General features: G+C 43.4%; 1 protein-coding gene and 1 long non-coding RNA gene across 2 annotated transcripts; one reads left to right on the top strand and one right to left on the bottom strand.

Moving 5' to 3' along the window:
- The first annotated feature begins 449 nt into the window (after window positions 1-449).
- opa (odd paired) lies at window positions 450-19,120 on the top strand. Its single transcript, XM_001359383.4, has 3 exons — window positions 450-1,816; window positions 17,660-17,829; window positions 17,987-19,120. Exons 1-3 carry the CDS (start codon window positions 790-792, stop codon window positions 18,728-18,730), a joined length of 1,941 nt encoding a protein of 646 aa, XP_001359420.3. The 5' UTR covers window positions 450-789; the 3' UTR covers window positions 18,731-19,120.
- On the bottom strand, window positions 7,556-9,006 carry LOC117183549 (uncharacterized). The gene is made up of 2 exons (XR_004468655.1): window positions 7,816-9,006; window positions 7,556-7,744 (listed from the first exon to the last, which is right to left on the bottom strand). It is a non-coding gene; the product is annotated as an uncharacterized lncRNA (long non-coding RNA).
- Window positions 19,121-22,103: the final 2,983 nt, after the last annotated feature.

The following is a 22,103-nucleotide window of genomic DNA, read 5'->3' as shown; positions in this document are numbered from 1 at the left end:
GCGCGGCGGTCCAATCAGCATCGGGGCCCCATGCACAGGCGCATGCTGGGTCGACGCCCCGACCCCGCGGCGGAACCAAACCAGAGATGAGGCAAACCACCCACAGGCCAACCACAGTGGGTGTTAATTTCTGACAAGAAACCAGTTTACCCCTAAGAGCAGAAAGAGATGGCCATACAGAGCTATACATTTCCAATGGACTTGCTTTTGAACGGATGGTGTGCTGCTGCACTCGTCTTTCGTATGGTTGGAGGGCCAGCAGTCAGCCATTTTCTACTAGCCATTGCACTCGCACCTATAGCTCTACTCCATCCAATCGAGTGGTGGGCTGAGTGAAACACACCACAGCGGCGAAAACTCACCACTGAGTGGAGTATGGCCTGTTCGCTCTGGCGCAGGGGATCGAGCGCTTCTTGCGCCGCTGGCGTGTTGTGTGCTCGCTCGCACGCAGGCGACGATCGGCCGAGACATATAGCTAGAATTTCAGGAGCTGTTGGGCATTTCATTCCTGCTGCGCGTCTTGAAACGTTAAGTTCGTTTCGAGTTCGAGTTCGAACGCTGAGAAAAACGGTAGAAAACGCGCGCGAGTGTTTCTTGAAATAATATTCAAAAGCAAAGCAAATATTTACGATACAAGAGATATCAAAACAAAAATACATAGAGAGAAAATACAAGCTTAGTGAGGTGTCAAGTGTGGTGATGGGCTTTGGCCTAGGAAAAAGCCCGAACAACTTATAAAAAACTTCATTGAAAATAACCAAGAAAACAATACAATACAAACTTTCCGAGATGATGATGAACGCCTTTATCGAGCCGGCCCAGCATCATCTGGCCAGCTATGGACTCCGCATGTCCCCAAACACCACAACGTCAGCCAGCGGCAGTGGCAGCAACCAACAGCAGCAGCAACAGCACGACATGACCAGCCAGCAGCAGCAGCAACAGCACCAGCAGCAACAGCAACAGCAGCAGCAGCAACTGGAGGGCAGCACGGACTCCTCCGCGGTGACGGCGGCAGCCTATCAGAACTCGGGCTACGGACACTTCAACAGCTATGCCTCCCGGGACTTCCTGCTGGGGCGACGCGACACGGACTATGGAGTGTCCGGCAGTGCCGGTCAGGCCGCTAGCTCGGCCGCTGCCGATTCAATGATCTTCTCCAGCTTTCCCGCCCAGGCGGCGGCCGCCGAGCTGAGCTCCGGCTTTGGCCAGCATCCGTTCCACAGCCACCACCATGCCGCCGCGGCGGCCCACCATCACCAGCACCAGATGCGAATGGGAATGGCGGATGCCTATGCCACCCATCCGTACCAGCATCATGGAAACTTCCCGTCGGCGGCCGTGCATGCGGCAGCACACCATCACGCGGCCGCTGCGGCAGTGCATCACCCGGCACATCATGCCATGAGCGCCATGCATCCAGCGGGGGCAGGAGCCTTTCTCCGCTACATGCGCCACCAGCCAGCCTCGTCGGCCTCCAGCATCAAGCAGGAGATGCAGTGCCTGTGGATAGATCCGGATCAGCCGGGGCTGGTGCAGGCTGGCGGGAGGAAGACCTGCAACAAGATCTTCCACTCGATGCACGAGATCGTCACCCACCTGACGGTGGAGCATGTGGGGGGGCCGGAGTGCACCACCCATGCCTGCTTCTGGATCGGGTGCTCGCGCAACGGACGTCCCTTCAAGGCCAAGTACAAGCTGGTCAACCACATACGCGTCCACACCGGCGAGAAGCCATTCGCCTGTCCGCATCCCGGCTGTGGCAAGGTATTCGCCCGCAGCGAGAACCTCAAGATCCACAAGCGAACGCACACGGGTAAGTCGCACATGGAACCGCCTCCTTCCAGCTCTACCACATCCTCCACATCGGTTCACCTTGCCGTGGGTTTAACCCTTTCCGGGGCAAGTAAATCCCTTCGGCTTGAGGTGGGCGTGCGTACCGACGGCAAAAGTCGGTGCAACGCCCACCCCTGGCTTAACCCGCCACCATCCTACGCGCGGGCCTTCTTTTATGACACCTGTAAAATTTCTGCATCCTAAGCCCTTCTCCTTGCCTTCTGTTGCAAATCCCCGTCAAAGTTGTCCTAACACGGATAATTCCTTCGACTTCAACTCTTCCTCTGGCTAAGCCCTGTGAACAGCTCTTGACTTTAACTTTCGGATCGTATCTGGCCTTAGAGACAACACCAGTTTGTGGATAAACTGCATGGAAAATCCTCCACACAAATGTTTTGAAAGAAAGTATTGTGGTTTTATGGGAAAAGGGATCAGATCTGCTTGGATTCGAGATATGTAAATATATTTTTCTAGACTGGTAATATCTAGACCAAGAAAAACTAACAAATATCTTTCTTTATTTCCGAGCTAGTTGAGATTTTAACTCTTATATGTTTGATTCCTAAGACAATTATAATCTTCCACCTTGTTTAGCATAGTTTTTTGACCCCTCCCATCAGCTATCACCGTCTTAATGGCCGCCACTTAAAGCAGATCATATCGCATAGATCCATAAACACGTACTTGACTGCTCTGCTACGTTTTTACACACCCACTTATCATTTTTCGACCCGCTGCCACCAGCCAAAACCAAAACCAGAGTGCCAACGAGCCCATAAATAACCTTTGCATAATCTAAATCAAGAACTTAATGTACCATAGATAGGCCCGAACAGAAAGCACACAAAAGTATATAAAACAAACTTCCAAGAGAACGGTGCGGTGAAATGTTTGCAAAACAGGCAGTAATCTACTCGAAATGTTACCCCAATTTCGATATTTCGATGGGTTTTTTGGAGAGGGCAGAGGCACAAAGTGCCAAAGAAGTACGAGTATTTCCGTGCGATTACAAACGGAAGTTTTGACACGTGTCAACACATGTGTGTGTGTGTGTTTGTGTTGGGGTTTGTGTGTTTCTGTGTTTGTGTTGGTGTCAAGGCAATAAAAACAAACACCAGCAGCATCCAAGGGACATTTAACCCAAGCAACGATGCTGATTGAATTTTTGATTTATATAGGGAGCAGAGATGGTGAACCAGGAAGGGAGAGGGAGGTACGGTACGTACTCGTAGTTCAAGTGGCCCGAAAAAAACAGAGGTTAAAGGCCTCGGGATCCCCGAGCCCCGACTCTCTAATGAAGTTGTGCGTCGGCCACTTGAAAGTCCATCAATATGTACAATATCTTCAGCAATTTGTAGCCCTAGCCGACCAATCATAGAGACCTTAAAAAAACTCAATTTCTGCAACATCATCGGATGGAAAAGAAAGAAACAAAAATGAAATTAGTCAAAAATATCATCATATCGTACATACAGCAACCGATTCACAATGAATGCCCCAAGAGATCATTATGATGCCACATGATTGTTCCAAATCGACTACAATATGGCGGCGGCGTCTTGAAAATCAAAACGAAACATTTTAATTACCTTCGGATGAGTGTGCAAATAGGGGAAGACTAGAAACCAAAAATAACCTCTCATGTTGTCCAAATCTCAGGCTAATTTCGAATCGTTTCAAGAAACATTTCTAATCGAAAGATTCATTTCGGTTTGGGTGCTGAATACACAGACTTTTAATGAAGCATTCCAAGCGAGGGGAGCCTTCAAAAATCATATTTTAATTCAATTTATAAAAATATAAAGCCACATAATCCCCTCGAAAGCCCAAAAAGAAAGAAAAACTTGTTAAAGCCCACGCTCAAAACAGAGGGAAAACGGAGGGAGGAACAAAGTATGGAAAGCCAAAATTAAAGCAAAACGAAATGAGTAAAATACGAGTATGCCAAGCAATACTCGTACATATATAAAACGCCATTTTCTGGATACACCAGATATTGTTGTGGCAATGGTCGCTGTCTAGCTGTGCCCTACTCCGCACACTCGTTGTCCTCGGGCTGCCGGTTCCTCCCTGATTTAATAAACGGAGGACGCTGCCAGGCCAGGATAATGCCTGCACCCGGCCTATAGGGCAGGACCTGTTATTCTGTTCTGAACTGTTGTGGCTGTTGGCGATTTTAGCGCTTTCATTATGCCTCCGATGATTGTTTGCATCTGGTCTATAGAGGTTTTGTTAAATCGAGTGGCGCCATTTTAAAGCAATTATACATATTTGTTTGTTGTTTTCCTGCAACTTTGTTCTCGTGTGTTTTTGCATTTTATGTTTGTTCTTTCTGTTTGCCCCCTTTGTTAATTGATTTTAATGGGTAATTTTTTTGTACGTGGTTCTAATGAGGTGGGGTGGTCCACTTGGCCAGTCATAAACCTCAATGGAACGGCTCGGAACAGCTGCAGAAATCAGCACTAAGTCATTAAGCTACGGTTTTTGGACCATAAAGTTTAGTTCGTTATAGATCATGTGTTACTCATTCATTGTACATACTGTTTGACCATATCTCTGTGTTATATTCTGTATTATGTACTTTGAATCGTTTTCGGATATTTTACTTATATATGAGATGAACTTGGTGATGCGAGCGAGTGAGCCTGGGGTTGGCGCAGGATTGAAGCGAATATGTATGTCTACAGTTTTGGTATTTGCCTTTGATTTATAATTATTATAAAGAAAATTTGAGTTTCAAATATTAAAATACTTGAAAGAGCTCTAAGAATCTCTAACTGTAACTTTTCTCTCTATTTTGACCACATTATCTTTTAGCATTCCATAGAATAAGTATTTCTGTGACATTCCATGTCAAACACAATTTCTATAACCTCAAAAATGTTGTGCTCTTTCTCGACCAGTTGGCAGGTCTGTCCCTTTTCACTCGTGTGCGTGCACTGACTTTTGCACTTGTCACCATCGTTGCTGTCGTTGTCGCCGTCTGGAATGGCCCATGTCCAGCCTCCAGCCTCTAGACTCCATTACCTGCTACCTCTTCTCTGCTGGCACTCTTTTCTCTTGCCCCATGCAACAAATACAATCAACGTTTGTACGTTTTGTTGTTGGTGTTTGTTGGAGCCAGAGTTGACACCTTGCTGGGGGCCAAAGCCTTGTGCCTCTGTGTGTGTGGATAGACGACAGGCAACATGAATGGCGTTTATCATGGTGTGCGGTTTATGTCCAGATACATATATTTTTTGTACATGCTCTTTTTTGTTTCGCTCTTCTGGCTGGACCACAAACAACTTTATTCATTAACACCTACAACGTGCCACAGGATCCCCGGTCCGGGTCCGGGTCCGGCTCCAGATCCACACCGCCGACTGCAGCAAGAGCATTCAACAACTTTGTGGTTAGTTTTTGCCCCTCCACCATGGCTCCACCACACGTTCTACCTCTCCAGAAGCCTGGGAAGCTCATTAAGCTTATGCTCTAGGTCTTCCTCTCCGCTCTACAATCCCCCAAGTCGTCTCCATGAAGTGCAGGCACTCGTTGTGCAATTACGTTGTGGCGGGGGCAAAGTTTAGCATTCAACATTGTCCTGGTAGCAGCGACCCTTGTTTGATTAGCTTGCTCTCCTCTGTACCTCTCATTTATCCTTTCCTCCAGCTACAGGACGGCTCCATTTAATTGAGTGCAAGTGTTTTTTTAATGAGTCTTTTATGGACTTGTTTGGTCTTTGAATGATGAAGTGAATTATGCAATTATTTTACACTTTTATGAAGCTTTTAAGCGTGCTAACAGAGGTGCTTTTGAGAGTTAACAGAGGCGTGATGTTAAGTCTTCGTGGGCATAGTAGAGAGGGTACACACTGGTTCCTTTCTCTACAAACATTTCTATCAATCTTCTACCTATTAATGTTATATTACGTATTTGCTATATCCTCTCTAACATATTCCAAATATTCGTACTGCTTAACGCCTTGGGTTTTGTTAATTTTTTGCCCACTCCGGCGCCAATGGAATAATTTCTCAAAATACCGAAACTCAACCAAAGCGAAATACTGGCAAATGTCAATGATTGATGACTTTATTGCGGGTTCAACGTTTTTCACAAAAACACACACAAATACAGACACATATCCGAAGCGAGAGACAAAAATCACTTTTTATTTTTGCGCATAAACTGTGTGTTTTGGCTTCTCAGAATTTTTGAACAATGGATCGAAAGGGAAGGAGAATAAAAACCTGCGATGTGCTCAAGCGATTACCTATACTACCTGGTGCGAGGAGGTCTCTCTCTCTCTCTGCCCAGGATCTGTCAGCCATCCTCTAGAACTACCTCCCTCCCTCCCGCTGGCTAACAAACTGAAAATCAATTAGTTACGCTTTCGGTATGGCTACGGCCCTCTCTCTAGGAGATGTACGGGGTCTAATGACAAATGCAGCAACAGAGAGACAACAGAGAGACGGAAATTCGTCATTTAATTAGCGTTCCTTCCCCTCCACTCCCCGTGGGCTTGTTCGTCAAGATCCGATCGAGTACCAGTACACACCTAACCATATCCATATGGGTGGACATGATGTTTGAATTCGTTTCGCTCAATTTAAAGTGTCAAATACCAGACATGACACACGATTGCAATCTGTTAAAAACTCAGACAAGGCGCAAAGTTTTCTCTTCACTGCCTTTTTGTTTTTTGGAGATTTATGTGCCAAAAGTAAAAAGTATATAAATTTCTGGTGTGGTCTAAGCGTTTGACAGCTGAATGTAAGTTAAGTTTCGAGAATTTATTGACTGGACACGAAGTAAGAGCTTCATTATTCTCTTTGGGGCTACTGGAAAAGCACAGGATTTGTAATAGGAATATATATATAGGATGTATTAAGTACTTAAATGTAAGAAGTAATTTTAAGAAATATAAAACCATGTTACGTTTCCATTTGGAACAACGGGAATGGACCAACAATATTGTATGCTCTGTTAAAAGGTATTTTTGGTAAATGCACTCTTTACACTATGAGGAACCATCTTTATAAGGAACATAATCTCTTTTGATCTTCAAAAGCCTACTTAGCCTCGCTCTGGCTTTGGGCCCACACCCAATTCCCGCTGATCAGCCCATATATATAGAAACATATACATATTCCTGCATAATAATCTAGCAAATGCACCCATTCTAATTAGTGACAACCCTCAACGCCGAACCCCTAACACTCCCAACAAAGACCATCGTTGTCGGTCCACCCGTTACGCTCCTGCACAGAGAGGGGGTTGCTTTGCATTCTCTCTATTCAGGAATCTCCATGCTATGCATTTTACCAAATGTCAAAACAGTTTTATATATGGATATATATGTATCTACCTTAACCCCTGTAGGAATTATAATTCCATTTACCCGAAAAAACCTAGATACAGCGCGAGAGAGAGAGAGAGAGAGAGTGAGAGCGAGCGCTGTAAACGCGGCAGGGGTTAGTTCTCTCAACCCTTTTGTGCGAGCATTGTCATTGTTTTGGTCTCCCATTTGAATCTATTAGCTAAGTAGCCATTTTGTTGAGGCTGTTGCATAATATTTGAATGGAAGTGGCAGTGGATATGGAAGTGTGGAAGGTAGCCGTAACCCCTGGATGGCTCTGTTCCATGGCTGGATGGACATAAGCTGCTTACCCCGAGCTAGTTAATAAATGAGGCTTATTTTTGATAAATTTCCCCTTCTTCACTGGGACGTAAATTTGTATTTTTTTGGCAAGTTTCGCGTTCCAATTCCTAAGCCTTGGTCACGCCCACTTTGTCATTAGAAGTCGCGCTCAAATTAATTAAATTCCTCACCGAAAGGAGCCAAAAGTAGCCACGTACCAGACTCCATTTCGCATTCCATCGGATCCCCGAAAGAGACGGCAGGCACAAGATTGCAGATAGAGACAGACTGAGATCAGAGAGGAGCACAAATAAGAATAAAATTTCAGCGCATAAAGAACTGATCAGCAGCAGACAAACCATAAAATTAAACTGTCATCTTGCATATTTTTTATATCTGCACACGGACGCAACCTCGAGCCAGGCCAGGGCACAGGTAGAGGCCACAGCTTGGACTGGGACTGGGACTCTGACTTCAACTCCGACTCGGACTCAGACCTGGGGTCTCTGCTTTTCGAGAATTATGGAAAAGTAAGGCCTGACTAATCCTCTAAATCGCACCAAGGGCCCCTCGCGCATTGCCCCACTTGTATAAATTAGCTGATGGGAAAAATGAAATCATTATTCATATGGGCAAAAATGTTAAACAGCCAAAAAAAGAACAGAGCAGAGACAGTCGGGCAGCAGAACCAGAAATGTGTTTTATATAAAATCAGAATGATGATTGCGGAATGCTCTAACCAAAGATGATTTTTGGGTTTTAGAGGAATGCTTGGAATGTTGCTAAGATGTTGCGATTCCTATGAAAATATCTTAAAGAATAGCTATACATAGAAGTGGAGAAATATAAGGATTAAATCAGGATCAAAAATCAATCAATGGCTTCCACTTTATGGATGCACGCAAAAGCTGTTCTTCAGTTCGTATAAAACCAAAGTTATTCCATAATTCTTGGGCATACAACAAACAAAATATACAAAAATATGAAAAGCCATAAGCGTGCTTGTCAAATCAGCTTAGGTTCTGATGTGTGTTGTGTGTCTATGGGTTGCCTTTTGCGGGATACGTATTCGGATCGTTTGTCGCTTTCGTTTAGACAAATTTGTAACACACGAACGCCTCCAAGTTGATTTAAGCATAAAATTGTGATTGTTTAACCCAAATAGCCAGAGTCACAGAGCCAGAGAGCCATATAGCCATAGAGCCATAGAGCCAGAGGCACACAAAGAGGTGGAGACAGGCCGCAAACTGGCACGCAATTTATTGTAAAAACATTGTCAATTGTAATTAGAGGCACAATTTACACAGATTTTGTGTGACAACCGCCTGTCAAACGGTGCTCTGACAGTCGGCTAACAGCCAGCTAAGTTTTTGGCTAAAATTACAACGCAGAGAGAGAGCCATAGTAGAGTGAAATAGAGCAAAGAAGGGAGACACTCTATGACGCATTTGCCGACGGCTACTGTGAAAAGTATCTGGCGGGAACACGCGGTCTGCTGTTCTTCGTTCTCAGCATGATCAAATTTCTGACCAGGACTCAGCCGAGTGTAAGCCACTGGGATATGTGGGCCATTGAGATGTGATACTTTTTCCCCTCGATTTTCGATATTCTGATCAATTTGTTTGCCACGAAATATGGGTGTGTTTTTTAGTCGAGTGTTAGGAACAGAAATGCAATTTTAGTTGATGTTTTGATGTGTTCATTAGGCAGTATCGATAAGGTACAGAAAGGTGTTGAAGTGTAAGAAAGGTGGTAAAGGTTTGGGCTTTGAGAAGAAGGGAAGTACGAACAGAAAGCCGTAGTACTTTCCTCAAACATGGATACCAACAATAGTGTGGCTGGTAATACTTCCATTCCATTCGAATCCAATTTACCCACAAATTCTCGCAGCCTCATGCCAGACTCTTACCAAAAATATTTGTCGCCTGATGTCATTGATTGGTTTTTATCACCGAGTGGGATCTTGTTAGAATTGACAACGTTTAACTTTAACAAGCCGTTTGAGATAAGAGAACCGACCGAAATCGAAATCGAAACCCGGAGACCCGGCGATCCGAAAACACGAGCCTAAGAACCCCATCCCATGCCGCCTTCAGTTTGCCGGAGATGTCACATCGCATAACCAAATGATGACAATCTTGATGACATTTTAATTTCTGACAAACAACCGAAGAGATTTTCTACTTGACGGAACTCGAAAAAAAAAGAGAAACAAACAGATACCGGGATAAGAGAGAGGAAGGAGACGAGTGGGCTGAGAAGATTAAGATCTTAAAGAGCGCTAAAGAGCAAAAAATCAGGCTGAAGGGATACCAAACAGATATAGATACCGATCCCTGACCAAGCCCAGACAAAGCAACACCTCTTTGAGAGTGTCGAGCGGGCCGCCGTGCCACCAATGTCAATGTCGGTCTCCGGCTTCGGCTTCGGCTTTCGCTTCGGCTTCTGCTTTTGTTGTGGATTTTGGTAGAGCAGAGCAGAGCCCTTACTTCCAGTTCTGTAACCCCCTAAAAGGGAAGTGAAACATTTCTTTCTGCTTTCTGCTTTCTTTTTTGCAAACATTTACCTCGCGTAAGCAGTTCATTCAGGAGGGGTAAACAGAGAGAAGGAGAGAGAGAGGCATCAGCTGCTTCTTGGGCTAATCCTGGCCTAGCACTTCTTTGTCAACTGGAGCCGACTTCAGTTACCAGTCCGTCGTCTTACTCCGGTACTCAATCTGCCTCTCTCCCCTTGTGTTGGCCCTGTTGTACGCGTTTTGGGTTCAGACAATAGGCTTAGTGTTACCTCTACTTATTGTCTACGCTCCGTTTGTCATTCGAGTGCATTTTGTTGCTGGTGCAACTGAAGAGTATCTCTCTTACGCTCTGTAGATACTCTAGTAGAACACACTGAACTAATCAATTAGCCTGGCCTTAAACTGCCAAGCATAGCAAGCACATCTTCATTAACTGGGACTTAATATTTATTATAGTAAAGACCGCCTTCTGAGAGGCTCATTAAGAATTTAATGCTAAAATCGTAAAAATTTATATAAATTTCCCCATATTCGCTAATGATATCTACTTGCATGAGGTCTTTTTATGGGAAGTACAAAAAAGAAATTCTGAAATAACGTATATTTAGTTTAAAAATGTCTGTAAAATTATAAAATCTAATTCAATTTTAGGCATACAGTTTTTTACTTTGCAAATTTCTGGACGATTCCCAACAAACATTCAAGACATTTCCATAAACCCCGGTTAAAAGTACACGGAATCTTCCAACCATAAACTTCTTGAGAAACTTTTTGCCTTTACACCAAATTTAATGTTTAATGCTCGACCCGAAAATGGTTTTTTGGGTACAAATTTTGTTATTACACAAGGTTGCCAGATGCAGATGCCAGACGCTTACATATTTCCATATATCGTATACATACATATGTCTAGTTCTTAGTCAGCCAAGAGTTTTGCTGTCAGTCCCCGCTCGGTCGCTGTCTGGAAAAGTTTTTCCTGCTGCTGGAGCTCCAGCCAAATGCAATTTGAATGCATTAAATGCAAGCCGCACTCTCATGTAGGTAGTATATGCATACATACATATATCTGTGTGGTACTGGCACACACACCTCGAATATGTTAGAGGCGTTAGTTGCATGGCAAACTTGTCGAAAATTTGTACAAATGGTTGGGGGGCCTCGCAAAAAGACTGAAAAAAATACATAAAAAGGAGAGAAACCAAAGTCAGAGACAGACCCAGAGCCAGAGTCAGAGACCGGGACAGAGACAGAGACCGAGCCAGACAAGCTGGCCCATGTTTGGTCTTGTATTCATGTACAGCAAGGCTGTTGCTGTCATTGTTTTACTAATAGCTCTGCTAGTTGTCTATCTGCGAGTATGGGTCGGATGTGTATGGGTTTTTGTGTGGCTGCTGCACTGGTTGTATGAGTTGTGGTAAGTAAGGCGCAACACCCAAAAGTTTGTATTGAAAGCGGTCGTTGAAATAAAAATTATATTTCATATATTTGAGTACAAGAATTGCAAGCACTTTCAATTAGGAACGGTGGAATAGAACAACGCTTATTTCCCTTTCCATCGCCTGCTTTTTCATGGCACAACCATCCTTCTTGTTGCTTTCCTCCCAATGCTATTTCCTCATTAGCCCACAAGCCGTCATTCAAGTGTAAAATTTTGTGTGTTTTTGTTTTGAAACAATTTCCCAAATGTCCGAGTATCTATGGATTGGACTACAATAAACCGCAGACCAAGGCAGGGCTCGGTCTCGGTCTCGGACTCGGAATGAGACTGAGACTGTGTACTGACCCCAGTGTCAATTATTAACGTATCACTTGACAGCAAACGGCAAAGCTGCAAACAAATAGCGAAAATTATGTGAGGATTGTCTCTCCTCTCGCCCAATGAGGGGTTGGGGGTCATCGTCATCGGCCTCATCATCGGGGAGGGATGCAGAAATCATAAATCATCGAGGAAATTCACTCAACGATGGTTTTTGTCAAACAAACAAACAATGGACCGACTGTGTGGCAGACCCATAGGTAACTTCCCTTCTACTTTAGGGGTGCAACATCCTCTAGGAAGATGATGATGATGATGATTATGATGATACTCTCCCCGATGATGAGCGAGAGGATTTTGTATTTGGCCGTTGACAAGCGGCATTCATTGCATTTAAATTATGATTTTATTATTATTATGGAATGGAATGAAGCGGGATGGTTGCCATTAATTTGGTCATCAACTGCAGGCAAATGTTATAAATATTCAAAGCAAAATTCGTGTGGGAAAATCTGTGGCACAAAATCTAAAACTAGTCCGAGTGGAAATTGGGTTGGTTTTTGCGATGTAATGAATGAAGAGATATGTATGTATGTTGATGATGGTTAGATAGAATCTTAAGAATATTGAAAATATAAGATTGTATACGGAGGATTCAAGATGTTTGTAGTTCATCGTTTCCCGTAGAAACTGCCACGTGAGCTATCACCTGCTTATCGAACATCTCTATCTGTAGTACCCTAACAATATTCCTATCATCAACAGTCACTGCCCCCTAACAATCCCTAACAAAAAATCCAAAGTGAGCTATTCGCAACAGAGACACAACGAGGGGAAATAGGGGGAGCGAGAGCGAGGGCCAGGGAAAATTGCCCATTGAAATGTAAACCGCCAGGAAATCGGGGTTTGGCTTTTTCCGGCTTTAACCATAGGAACAAAAGGAGCAAAAAGGAGCAGGGAAACGGCGCAAAAAAAAGGAATACCAAACAAACAAACAGATACAGATATACAATGAGCTAAGGATTCTCAAATCCGAAGAGTGTCAACAACCCAGACAGGCACCGCGAGGGAGATAGAAAGAGATACATATATGTATGGAGAAAGAGAGAGCTATAGGGTTGGGAGCAGGGATAGGGAGAGGGAGAGGGCAGGCAAAAAGTAGCATCCACGGGAGCTGCCGTTTTGTTATTGTATTGTTAGATAATAATAATCATATCGCATTGCATGTTGTTGACACATGAGCGATGATGCTGCTCATCCCCTCTTGCTATCTTTCATCCGCTCCTACCTTCCTCTCTTTCTTTCATATTTGGAGGGACACAGATCCCTTCTTTGTTTCGGCTGGAGGGCGAGTGAGTGCGCTGAGCGGTCGGTCCTTAAGCAGGCAATAAATATTTACCAGGCCAATTATTTAGCAGCAATTAAAGCAGTCGAGCGTACGCTCCCTTTACAGAGATACGCTTATCGGCCTGTTATCGCTCTATAAATTACTCTATCGCTCTGTTAGCGCAGTGTTATCGCCCTGTTAACGCAGTGTTATCGCTCCGTTAACGCGAATTCTGCCTGCTGATTCGTTTTTTGTTCGTTTTTTCTCATTTTTAATTAATTCCCTTTTGAAATGCTTTTAATAAGCAACCGTCAGTCTGACGGCAAAAAATGTTTTATTTCTGCATTTCATTTTTAATGTTTTTTGTTGCTGCCGTCGTTGCTGTTGTTGTTGCTGAAAATTAAAAACCTGATTCAGTTCAATTAATCAGCGACTGTCAATGATGTTTAATTTGCATCGCTCGGTTAGCGGCGATCACGGGCAGAGCCAGGATGGGGGTATGATGCAAGATGCTCTCCTCTTGAATTGTTTCCTCATGGCTCGGACGGGTCCTGCTATTTTTGGATTTTTTGATACAGTGGAGCTTCAAATGCATAAGTATTCATTTTCGTATGGTTCTGTATTCTTGTTTGTTTTAAATTCCTAACAAGTTTTTAAATAATTTCTATTTTCTTTTTATTTATTTTTTTTTCTTTTTTTTCAAAAGTTTGCATTTTTACAGTTTGATCCTATTTATTTTTTTTCGTTTTCTACCAGATTTGATAGGTTTTCTTTAGATTTCCCCACCATAATGTTTTACCAGAAATTTTCTACGCGTTTAAAAATTGTACAATAAAATATGGCGTTGAAAAAACAATGTTTTTAGTATTTCCTCAATGTCAACTAAAAGTTTCTTTTGATATCAAATGTTCAACTCCCATTTATCAACGAATCCTAACCTTCTGCTTCCTGTCTTACCCGCCTCCATCACTCCTCCATCTCCTGTCGCATAACCCATAGGAAAACCATATTGTAGGCCTTACCACCCCCATGAAACCCCAAAACCATATACAACAGCCAAAAAAAAAAAAAGAAAAACACTTACGAGACGTTTAGCCAAACACAATTTCTATATTATTTTTGTTTGGGCCTGACTACGCCCTAAAGAGAGAAACATCAGAAAATCCTGCTGCCCCCACCAGACACCCCGAAGAAAAATAAAGAAACAACGCCCCATAATAGCAAAACCAGCCGCAACAAAAACCATTTCAGACGAGCGGAATAGAGAAGGAGGAGGAGGAGGAGGAGGTTGGAGATATATGGAGATTGCCGGTGGAGATGGAACTGGAAGTGGAGCTGGAGGAAAGGCCGACGCTCGACGGTCGGCTCGGCACTCGAACGACTCTGTGTCGTCTGCAAATGACAGCCAAGCTTTGCGCTTAACAGAACCCGGCAGAAGCAGTTACATAAAAGCCAAAACATGTGCTATATATACACGATGAACAAACAAAGCCACACTGTATATTATATAAGTATATTTTATATATACATATATAGAGCCATGTACGAGTTTCTTGGGTGAACGTGAACCCACGCACACACACACACACGCACAGACACATCCGTACACCCGTTAAGGGAAGAGATTACAAAGCAACCCCAAAAATAAGAGCCACCCTAAAAAAAGCAGCAACAAAAGCCAGTTTGCAGCTGTACCACACCGCAGAACGGAACGGAAAGGAAAGGAACGGAACGGAACGTACGCCATGACAGGCCAAGCAAAAGCCGGGTCCGTGCCAATTCGTGCGTTTTGAGCGAATGTTTTTTTCCTTAGGAAATTAACCATTTCGGGGGCTTTCCAGAAAGTAATGGAAAGGAAAGTAAAGCAAAGCAAAATAGCGCGTAGGCAACTCATGATAATATGCAAATCACAAAGAGCAGGCGGCCTATTTCACAGTTACGGCCACCCAGCTCCAGCTCCAGCTCCAACTCCAACTCCCCCAAGACCCACTCCCACAATATAACACCATTATATACACAGAGACTTTGCCATTGGATTTACTTTATTGAAATATTTAAATAAGTTTGTCGATTCGCACAGCCTAAATGGGATTTGGTGAGGAAGAACTGGAAGAGCGGGAGTGCTGGAGTGACAGGGAGCTATACTTATGGCGACTTGCCAGCCCAAAAGGGTGTGTGCCAGGCCGTCTTTCTTGTCGGGCTTTATTTTTTGTCGGGAAAATTTCAACTGAAATTGACATTTTATAAATGGGCGGCAGTTTTTGGTTACTTTTTTGTTGGTTGAACTGTAACGTAAAGCAATAAAGCATATTTAAATTTAAATTTTAATGCTCTGTAGCGCCGAGTCCATGTGGAATGTGAAAATTATGCGTATCCTTGCTGCACTTAGCCGGTACACGAACCCTTTAATGGTATGCCATCAGCGTCGTATGCTGTCGTCTGAGCCGCAGCGCGTGCCGCCTGCCTCATGCCTCATGCCTCACATGCCGCATCGCATTCTGTTTTTGCCCCCGCTGCGTTTAGACCGCAACGCGCCAGGAGATGGATACATATGTGTGTGGATACGGCAAGGGATATGGCTAGGGAATGTCGGCTGCTGCTGGGTTTCCAGAAAAACTACAAAATGTGATAAGAATGATAGCACGGATAGGAGCGGACACAGTGGGCACAGCGGGTTGGTGCCCAAAGACAGCTGCCTGTCCAATTTATGACTAATTAGCGTGGAAAGATAACATTTTAGCAGCTGATAACAGCTGAAATTGGGAGTCAACCAAAGGTTACAAAGGAATGACCTTAAAGCTGTACGATTCGAGGAGGTTTTCCTGGCGCCAATCTTCGATTGAATGCCATCCATAAGGTGTACATCCGATCTGATAAAGGTACCCAAAGCCGACACTTGACATTGTCTCCCAACGAAAAACCAGATGAGATTTCGAGGCGCATCGAAGTGCATTCGTGCCGCTTGTTCTGCGGTCAACTCTCGAGGCCTGTCAAAATATATAATTGGGCTCCAGTCACACGCCAATGGTAACCATTGTAATGCATATTTATGAGTTTTAAATTTTGACAAATTAATAGAAACCACAACAACAACCACAATGCGACACGCCATTCAAATCGAACAGCATTTTGTCCGATTTTTGTTCATTTTTTTATACGCGTACGAATATATCTCTCTTTCGCTTGAGTTATTACGCATCACGGAATAAAAGCGGGAAAGAAAACTTTATTCAAATGCGGATAATAAAGCACATAAATTAGTATTAAATTACATAAAGCAAAAAAAAATAAACACAAATGAAACGACTGAAACTTGTTGAACGCGCGGAGTCGGAGTCGGGCCACAGAGTCACCGCTGGATGTCTTTTTATAAGGGGCAGCACACAAAGCCCTGACACTGGCACTGGCACCGACCCGTGCCTGCCCCCAGCTGGACAGCTTTTCTTAGCCACAGCACACCCTCCTCCAATCTGGAGACCCACTTTAAGCTCGAGGTGTGAAAATGTTCGATTATTGTCATCGTCATCGTCGTTCCCTGTGTGGGTTTCCTCTGAAAGAGAGTGGGGGTCTCCGAGATCTCTGAGCCGCTTAGCTGCTGCAATTGTCATAAAGCTTGTGGTGCATATAATGGCCGCTTATCTGCGACATAAATGCCATATGCTAAATGGAATTAACTGAAGGAACCCCATACAAACATACAAACATATAGGGCTTTTATTGGGCTTTTCGCGGTGCACTTTGAATACGTTTAATGTGGCATGTGATTGAAACTGATGATGCAAAGCTAGATGATCCACTAAACAGTCGGGATTTTAAACCAATTCCTAATCAATATGTACACACATATTTCTTTATGCTATCGCTTCTCCAGAAAAGTCCTGAATGCACATTTCTCATCATAAATTTAAAGACCAATCTTGGCAAATTATAGGGTTTCCTTTAGGGTAAATATTATTTATGTTTAATCCTGATTTTATCTCTGTGCATCTGAGTCGGGATCTACCGACGCTGCCCCCTCCCTGCGCTATAAATAATTTTCTAATAAGCTATAAAATATCACTTCGGACTAAATGGGGACGACTGTTTCTTATTTTTGATAGTTTGATAGGAAAAGGTGTTTGCTACGCACACGAATCAAATAATAAGCGTTAACCTTTTGACCTGTTCCCTTTACCCTTGCCGCTATTGTTCGTGTCCATGTCCATCCCAACGGAAAAAGAAAAAGGACCATCGTCACATCGGCACAGGTGAAAATGGTGTCCGGGGTCGAAGGGTCCCGGTCTCTGGGTCTCTCGAACAATGGGCGCCTTGATCCCGCATAATTTATATGATTTTTGTGCTTGTTGTATATCTTGTTGTTCTGTTATTGTTTTCCCTATAAATATATTGGACACATGAGTTTTTCCCACCTTTATTAAATTGTGTGTCGGAGGGGAGTTCATAAAAATTGTGAGGCCATAAATGGGCATCGTCTATTATATGTTTTATGCCTTTCACATAAATAATGATATTTATAGCCACGCACACACTCCGGTATACTATATGCAAGATCTGCATTCTTTTATCTATTGATACTCATGGATATCTTTTTTGGCCTACTTTTAGGAGAGAAACCCTTCAAGTGTGAACACGAGGGCTGCGATCGGCGATTCGCCAATTCCTCGGACCGGAAGAAGCACTCGCACGTGCACACCTCGGACAAGCCCTACAATTGTCGGATCAATGGCTGTGATAAGTCCTACACGCATCCCTCCTCGCTGCGGAAGCACATGAAGGTGAGTTTTCACTTTTGTTATTATAGCTATAATAATTGCCTGATCTTGATCATTTTTGGTGGCTGAAGACAGGAATTTCCACCACATTTAAACGATTTCCCTTTGGTTGAACTCAACTAAATATTCTCTCTCTTTTTGTTTGTTTGTCCTCCATCAGGTGCATGGCAACATTGACGAGAAGTCTCCATCGCACGGCTATGACAGTGAGGGAGAGGAGAGCTCCAGCTCCAGCATCATAACTGGTGGGGCACAGACCCCGCCTTCGACGCGCCTGGATGGCAGTGCCGGCAGCAGCAGCGGCGTGAGCAGCCTGAGTGGAGGCAGTGGCATCAAGTCCTCGCCGCACTCCATCAAATCTGAGCCCAATCCCATGCACAGCGTCCACCTGGGGGCCTCGAGCAGCGGCAGCAGCAGTACGGCCAGCAGCAGCGCCTCTCATCTGTTGCAGCAACAGCAGCAACAACAGCAGCAACACCAGCAACATCAGCAGCAGCAACAACAGCAACAACAGCAGCAGCAACAGCAACTTGCCTCCCATCAAAGCGACTCAAAATCCTCGCCTGCCTTGCAACTGATGGCCGCCTCAGCATCAGCGTATCTGCCGCCCCCGCTGGGACCACCGCCCTCGCATCCGCATCACCATCACCATCACCACCATCACCAGGCGGCGGCTGCAGCCGCGGCGGCCTCCTCCCCGGGAGCAGCGGCTGCCTCGGCCTCGATGCTGCACCACAATCACCATTTGCTGTACCATCCGGCGGCGCAGGTTCATCCGCCCAGCGACTGGTACCACACGGCGGCGCCGAGCGGCTCTGCGGATGCCATGAATCCGCTGAACCACTTTGGACACCACCATCATCACCACCATCTGATGCATCCCGGTGCGGCGACGGCGTATTGAGAGTGGGAGAACTGGTGGCCCGAAGAGCCACCGATGCCGCCGCCACAGCCACCGCCCCAGCCGGGGCCACCAGTACCACTTTCAGCGGCTGCCACCACCCGGGACCCTGGACTCTTGGAGGAGTCCTCTTCCCTGGACTGGATCTGCTGCCAGCGGCTGCAGAACCTGGCCCTCGTGGCGCAATGTGAAAACCAAATATTTCTTAAAGTTGAAGAAAATACTTTAAACTTTTTACCTGATAATTGAAAAATTGCTGTTGAAACGAAAACAAAAAAATCTTAACGAAACCTACACAAGAAACTATATTTAAACCTTTTGAATCGTCTTTGAGCAGGATTATTATGTATTTTAAACGTTATTATACAAAAAAACACAAAACAAAAACAAAAACAAGAAAAACCAAGAACAAGATCAAGAGAAAGAACAAGAAATTGCATAATTGCTTGCTGTTTAAATGTTATGTAAACTTAAACGTAGTTTTCTAGTTGCAGAACAAAATAAGATCTACGTATTGTAAATGTATAAAATATGAATTAATTATCGAATAAATGTATAAAACGTACTCTTAACTTTAATAATAAATAACTTACTTAAGCATATTGACTATTTAACTGGTAAGATTTAGCTAATTTTTTGTCAAAGCTGCTTTCTCTCATGCCCCAACACCCATCGCATCGTCCTGCCCCCAAGCTTTCTAGTACAAAAATTGCTAACGAATATACATTGTAAAAAGAGTCGCAGTCGAACATCGAAGGGAATGGCGTTAGAGACACACATACTACATATATACGTACGATACATTTTCGGCCTTAGATTTTTTCCCCAGCTTAAGTACGCAAAAAAGTAAATTTAAAAAAAGTTACCACAAAAAATCAACAACAAAAACTCACAAAAAACAAACAGGAAAAATAAATGGAAAAAAAAACAAACTATAAAGATATGAAGTTTAATGGTTTTTGGGAGGTACTCTCAAAGGGGAATCCAATATCACATATTAGATGATCTCTGTGGGTTTTTTCAGTAGATGATGCAGTAGATTCTTATTTTGTTTAGAATTTGCTTCCTTCCTTGACTTCACAAAATGGAAACAACTCTCTAAGGGTTCACTGATGCCTTTTCTTTCTGATCAATTCATGATCCACACAAACTAAAATGAACTAGAACTCAATTAACATCTTGGCCAAAAGATATTATTTTCAGAAGAGAGATTATTCAATCTTAACCACTCTCAAAGCCCATGCAAAACACAAACTGAATCAGACTTAAACCATTTGGAACACCACGTGGCCATAAATTGTATAATTCAATTGATTAAAAACAAGGAAAACATCAGCCCAAAACTTCAATCCACCTCAAATACCATATATTCTTCAAACTACTTTAGCCAATCAATCTAATTCGATTACCATTTCCACCTCCAAGTGCCAGCCTTCAACAATTTCAATTTCCATGACAATCGATACGGTTCCCACACAAACGCTCTCCTCTCTGTTCCATGCCACTCGTTCCGTTTTGCAAATTTCTGATCTGTTAATTAAACGGTTTTTATTTGAAAACCCAGCTGCTGTGTCGATTGGAGTTTATTCACCATTTTATTTGACGGAATTCCGTCATGAATATTTATTGAAAAACAGCCACGCCACTGTTAATTTGTTTTGATTGGTTCAGTGGAGGCTCGCAAAAACAAATTTCATTTCATACGTTTGTGATCGTATCAAATTTCCAGGGGCTAAAAGCCATCAAAATACTTTAATGGCCAACTATTTACGGGGCTAAGCGATGTCCATTAACATTACCATGACAGAGGAGGGCCAGGCCAAAAATAAATTATAAGCCAAAAACTAACCCCGGGCAAAAAATATACAAAGTGAAATGGTTTTCGGGGCGAATATTTTTTGATTTATTTTCTGTTTGTACCAAAAATTTCTTTGTTGAAGAATTTCAGTTGATTCGAGATGATGAAAGGGCCGTCAAAAGACCTGCCACGGTTTGTTAGCAGTTGAGAGCGCCGGTTACGGGTTACCGGGTACGGGGTACGGGGTGCCGGTACCATGTACTCCATAGAAGGTAGGATACGAAATCAAACGATTTATGTTTTTTTAATTAACCCAACAATTTGTTACGTGCCTCAAACGCGCACACTCTCACAGAAAGACGGACGGACGGGCGGACTGAGAGGATGTCTAGGCTAGTCGAGGGGTCGCGCCATAACGAATTCATATTTTGATTTATTGAATAGAAATCGATTGGATTAATCGAAAGAAATTATATTGCGCCGGCCGGCTGTCGATGAGATTTGCTGTGCCCGTTGGTGCCCCCAAAGCCCCTACCTTTTGCGGTGTGTGTGTGGAATTGAAATTAAAGGAAGAAATCAGCCAGAAAAATGTTGTGGCGTGCAATTAAATTTTGTATCTGGATGCCACTCGTTTTAGCCGTCTTCTTTCCACTATCCCCTGCCCCCCTTCGTTACAGCCAAAGGTGGCCATAAAACGAGTTTGGTTTCGATTTGATTTGGTTTGGAGCTTACGGCCAGAATGGAGGAGCTTATATAGCTTATTTTTTTAGAGAAATGTTGGATTGGCTTAGATTTTGGCATCCAAATCTGAATTGCACTTGTCAAAAACTGCACTTCAAGAAAGTTATAAGGAATATTTTATACGATTTGATTGGTTCAATGTATAGAAACGTGTTTAGAAATGTAATTAATTAATTATTCGATTGAATAAATACCCAATTCTTAGTATGGGTAGTAAATGAATAATAATTTATCCTGACATACATGATAAGTTCATTCCTTTTATCAGCTTCAATGCAAATCTAATCTAATCTAAGTTTTCCTTTGACCCTAATAGGTCTTTACTTATATAAAATAAAGCCCATAATCGTAAACGGAATATTTAAAAGAGATTAAACCACTCCTATCGTACTTTGGATAAGTACCAGAACATCACTCAATGATCAACCGCCCTCTACCAAAGCTTTATCCAAACAACACATCAAAACATCATACAAAACTTCTTTCCCATGGAAAGAGGTCCATGAGGCCCAAGTTCCAGAACCAGAAACCTTTAAACAAATCAAGCCACGACCACACAACAAACCCAACAACGTCAACGACTGACACAGAACAGAAATATAAATATAAAAAAAACCGAGTGAAAAAATGGCCAAAAGCGAGAGAGAGAGAAAAACTTGTTGACACAAAACCCAAAACCCATACAAAACCCATTGCTCTCCAGCTGTCTCTTTCTGGTCCGCTGCAGCCCTCTCGCTCTCGCACTCGCTCTGTGAACAGTTCGAATGCTGGCTGGTTCGTTCACTTTCTGTGTCGGCACAATTTAAGTTTCAATAAGCGACTATTTGTTGCAATTTA

Source organism: Drosophila pseudoobscura, chromosome 2 (genome assembly GCF_009870125.1).
Source record: "Drosophila pseudoobscura strain MV-25-SWS-2005 chromosome 2, UCI_Dpse_MV25, whole genome shotgun sequence".
Classification (NCBI taxonomy): domain Eukaryota; kingdom Metazoa; phylum Arthropoda; class Insecta; order Diptera; family Drosophilidae; genus Drosophila; species Drosophila pseudoobscura.
Note: the sequence above shows the minus strand (reverse complement) of the source record. Positions and strands in the feature narration are given on the sequence as shown.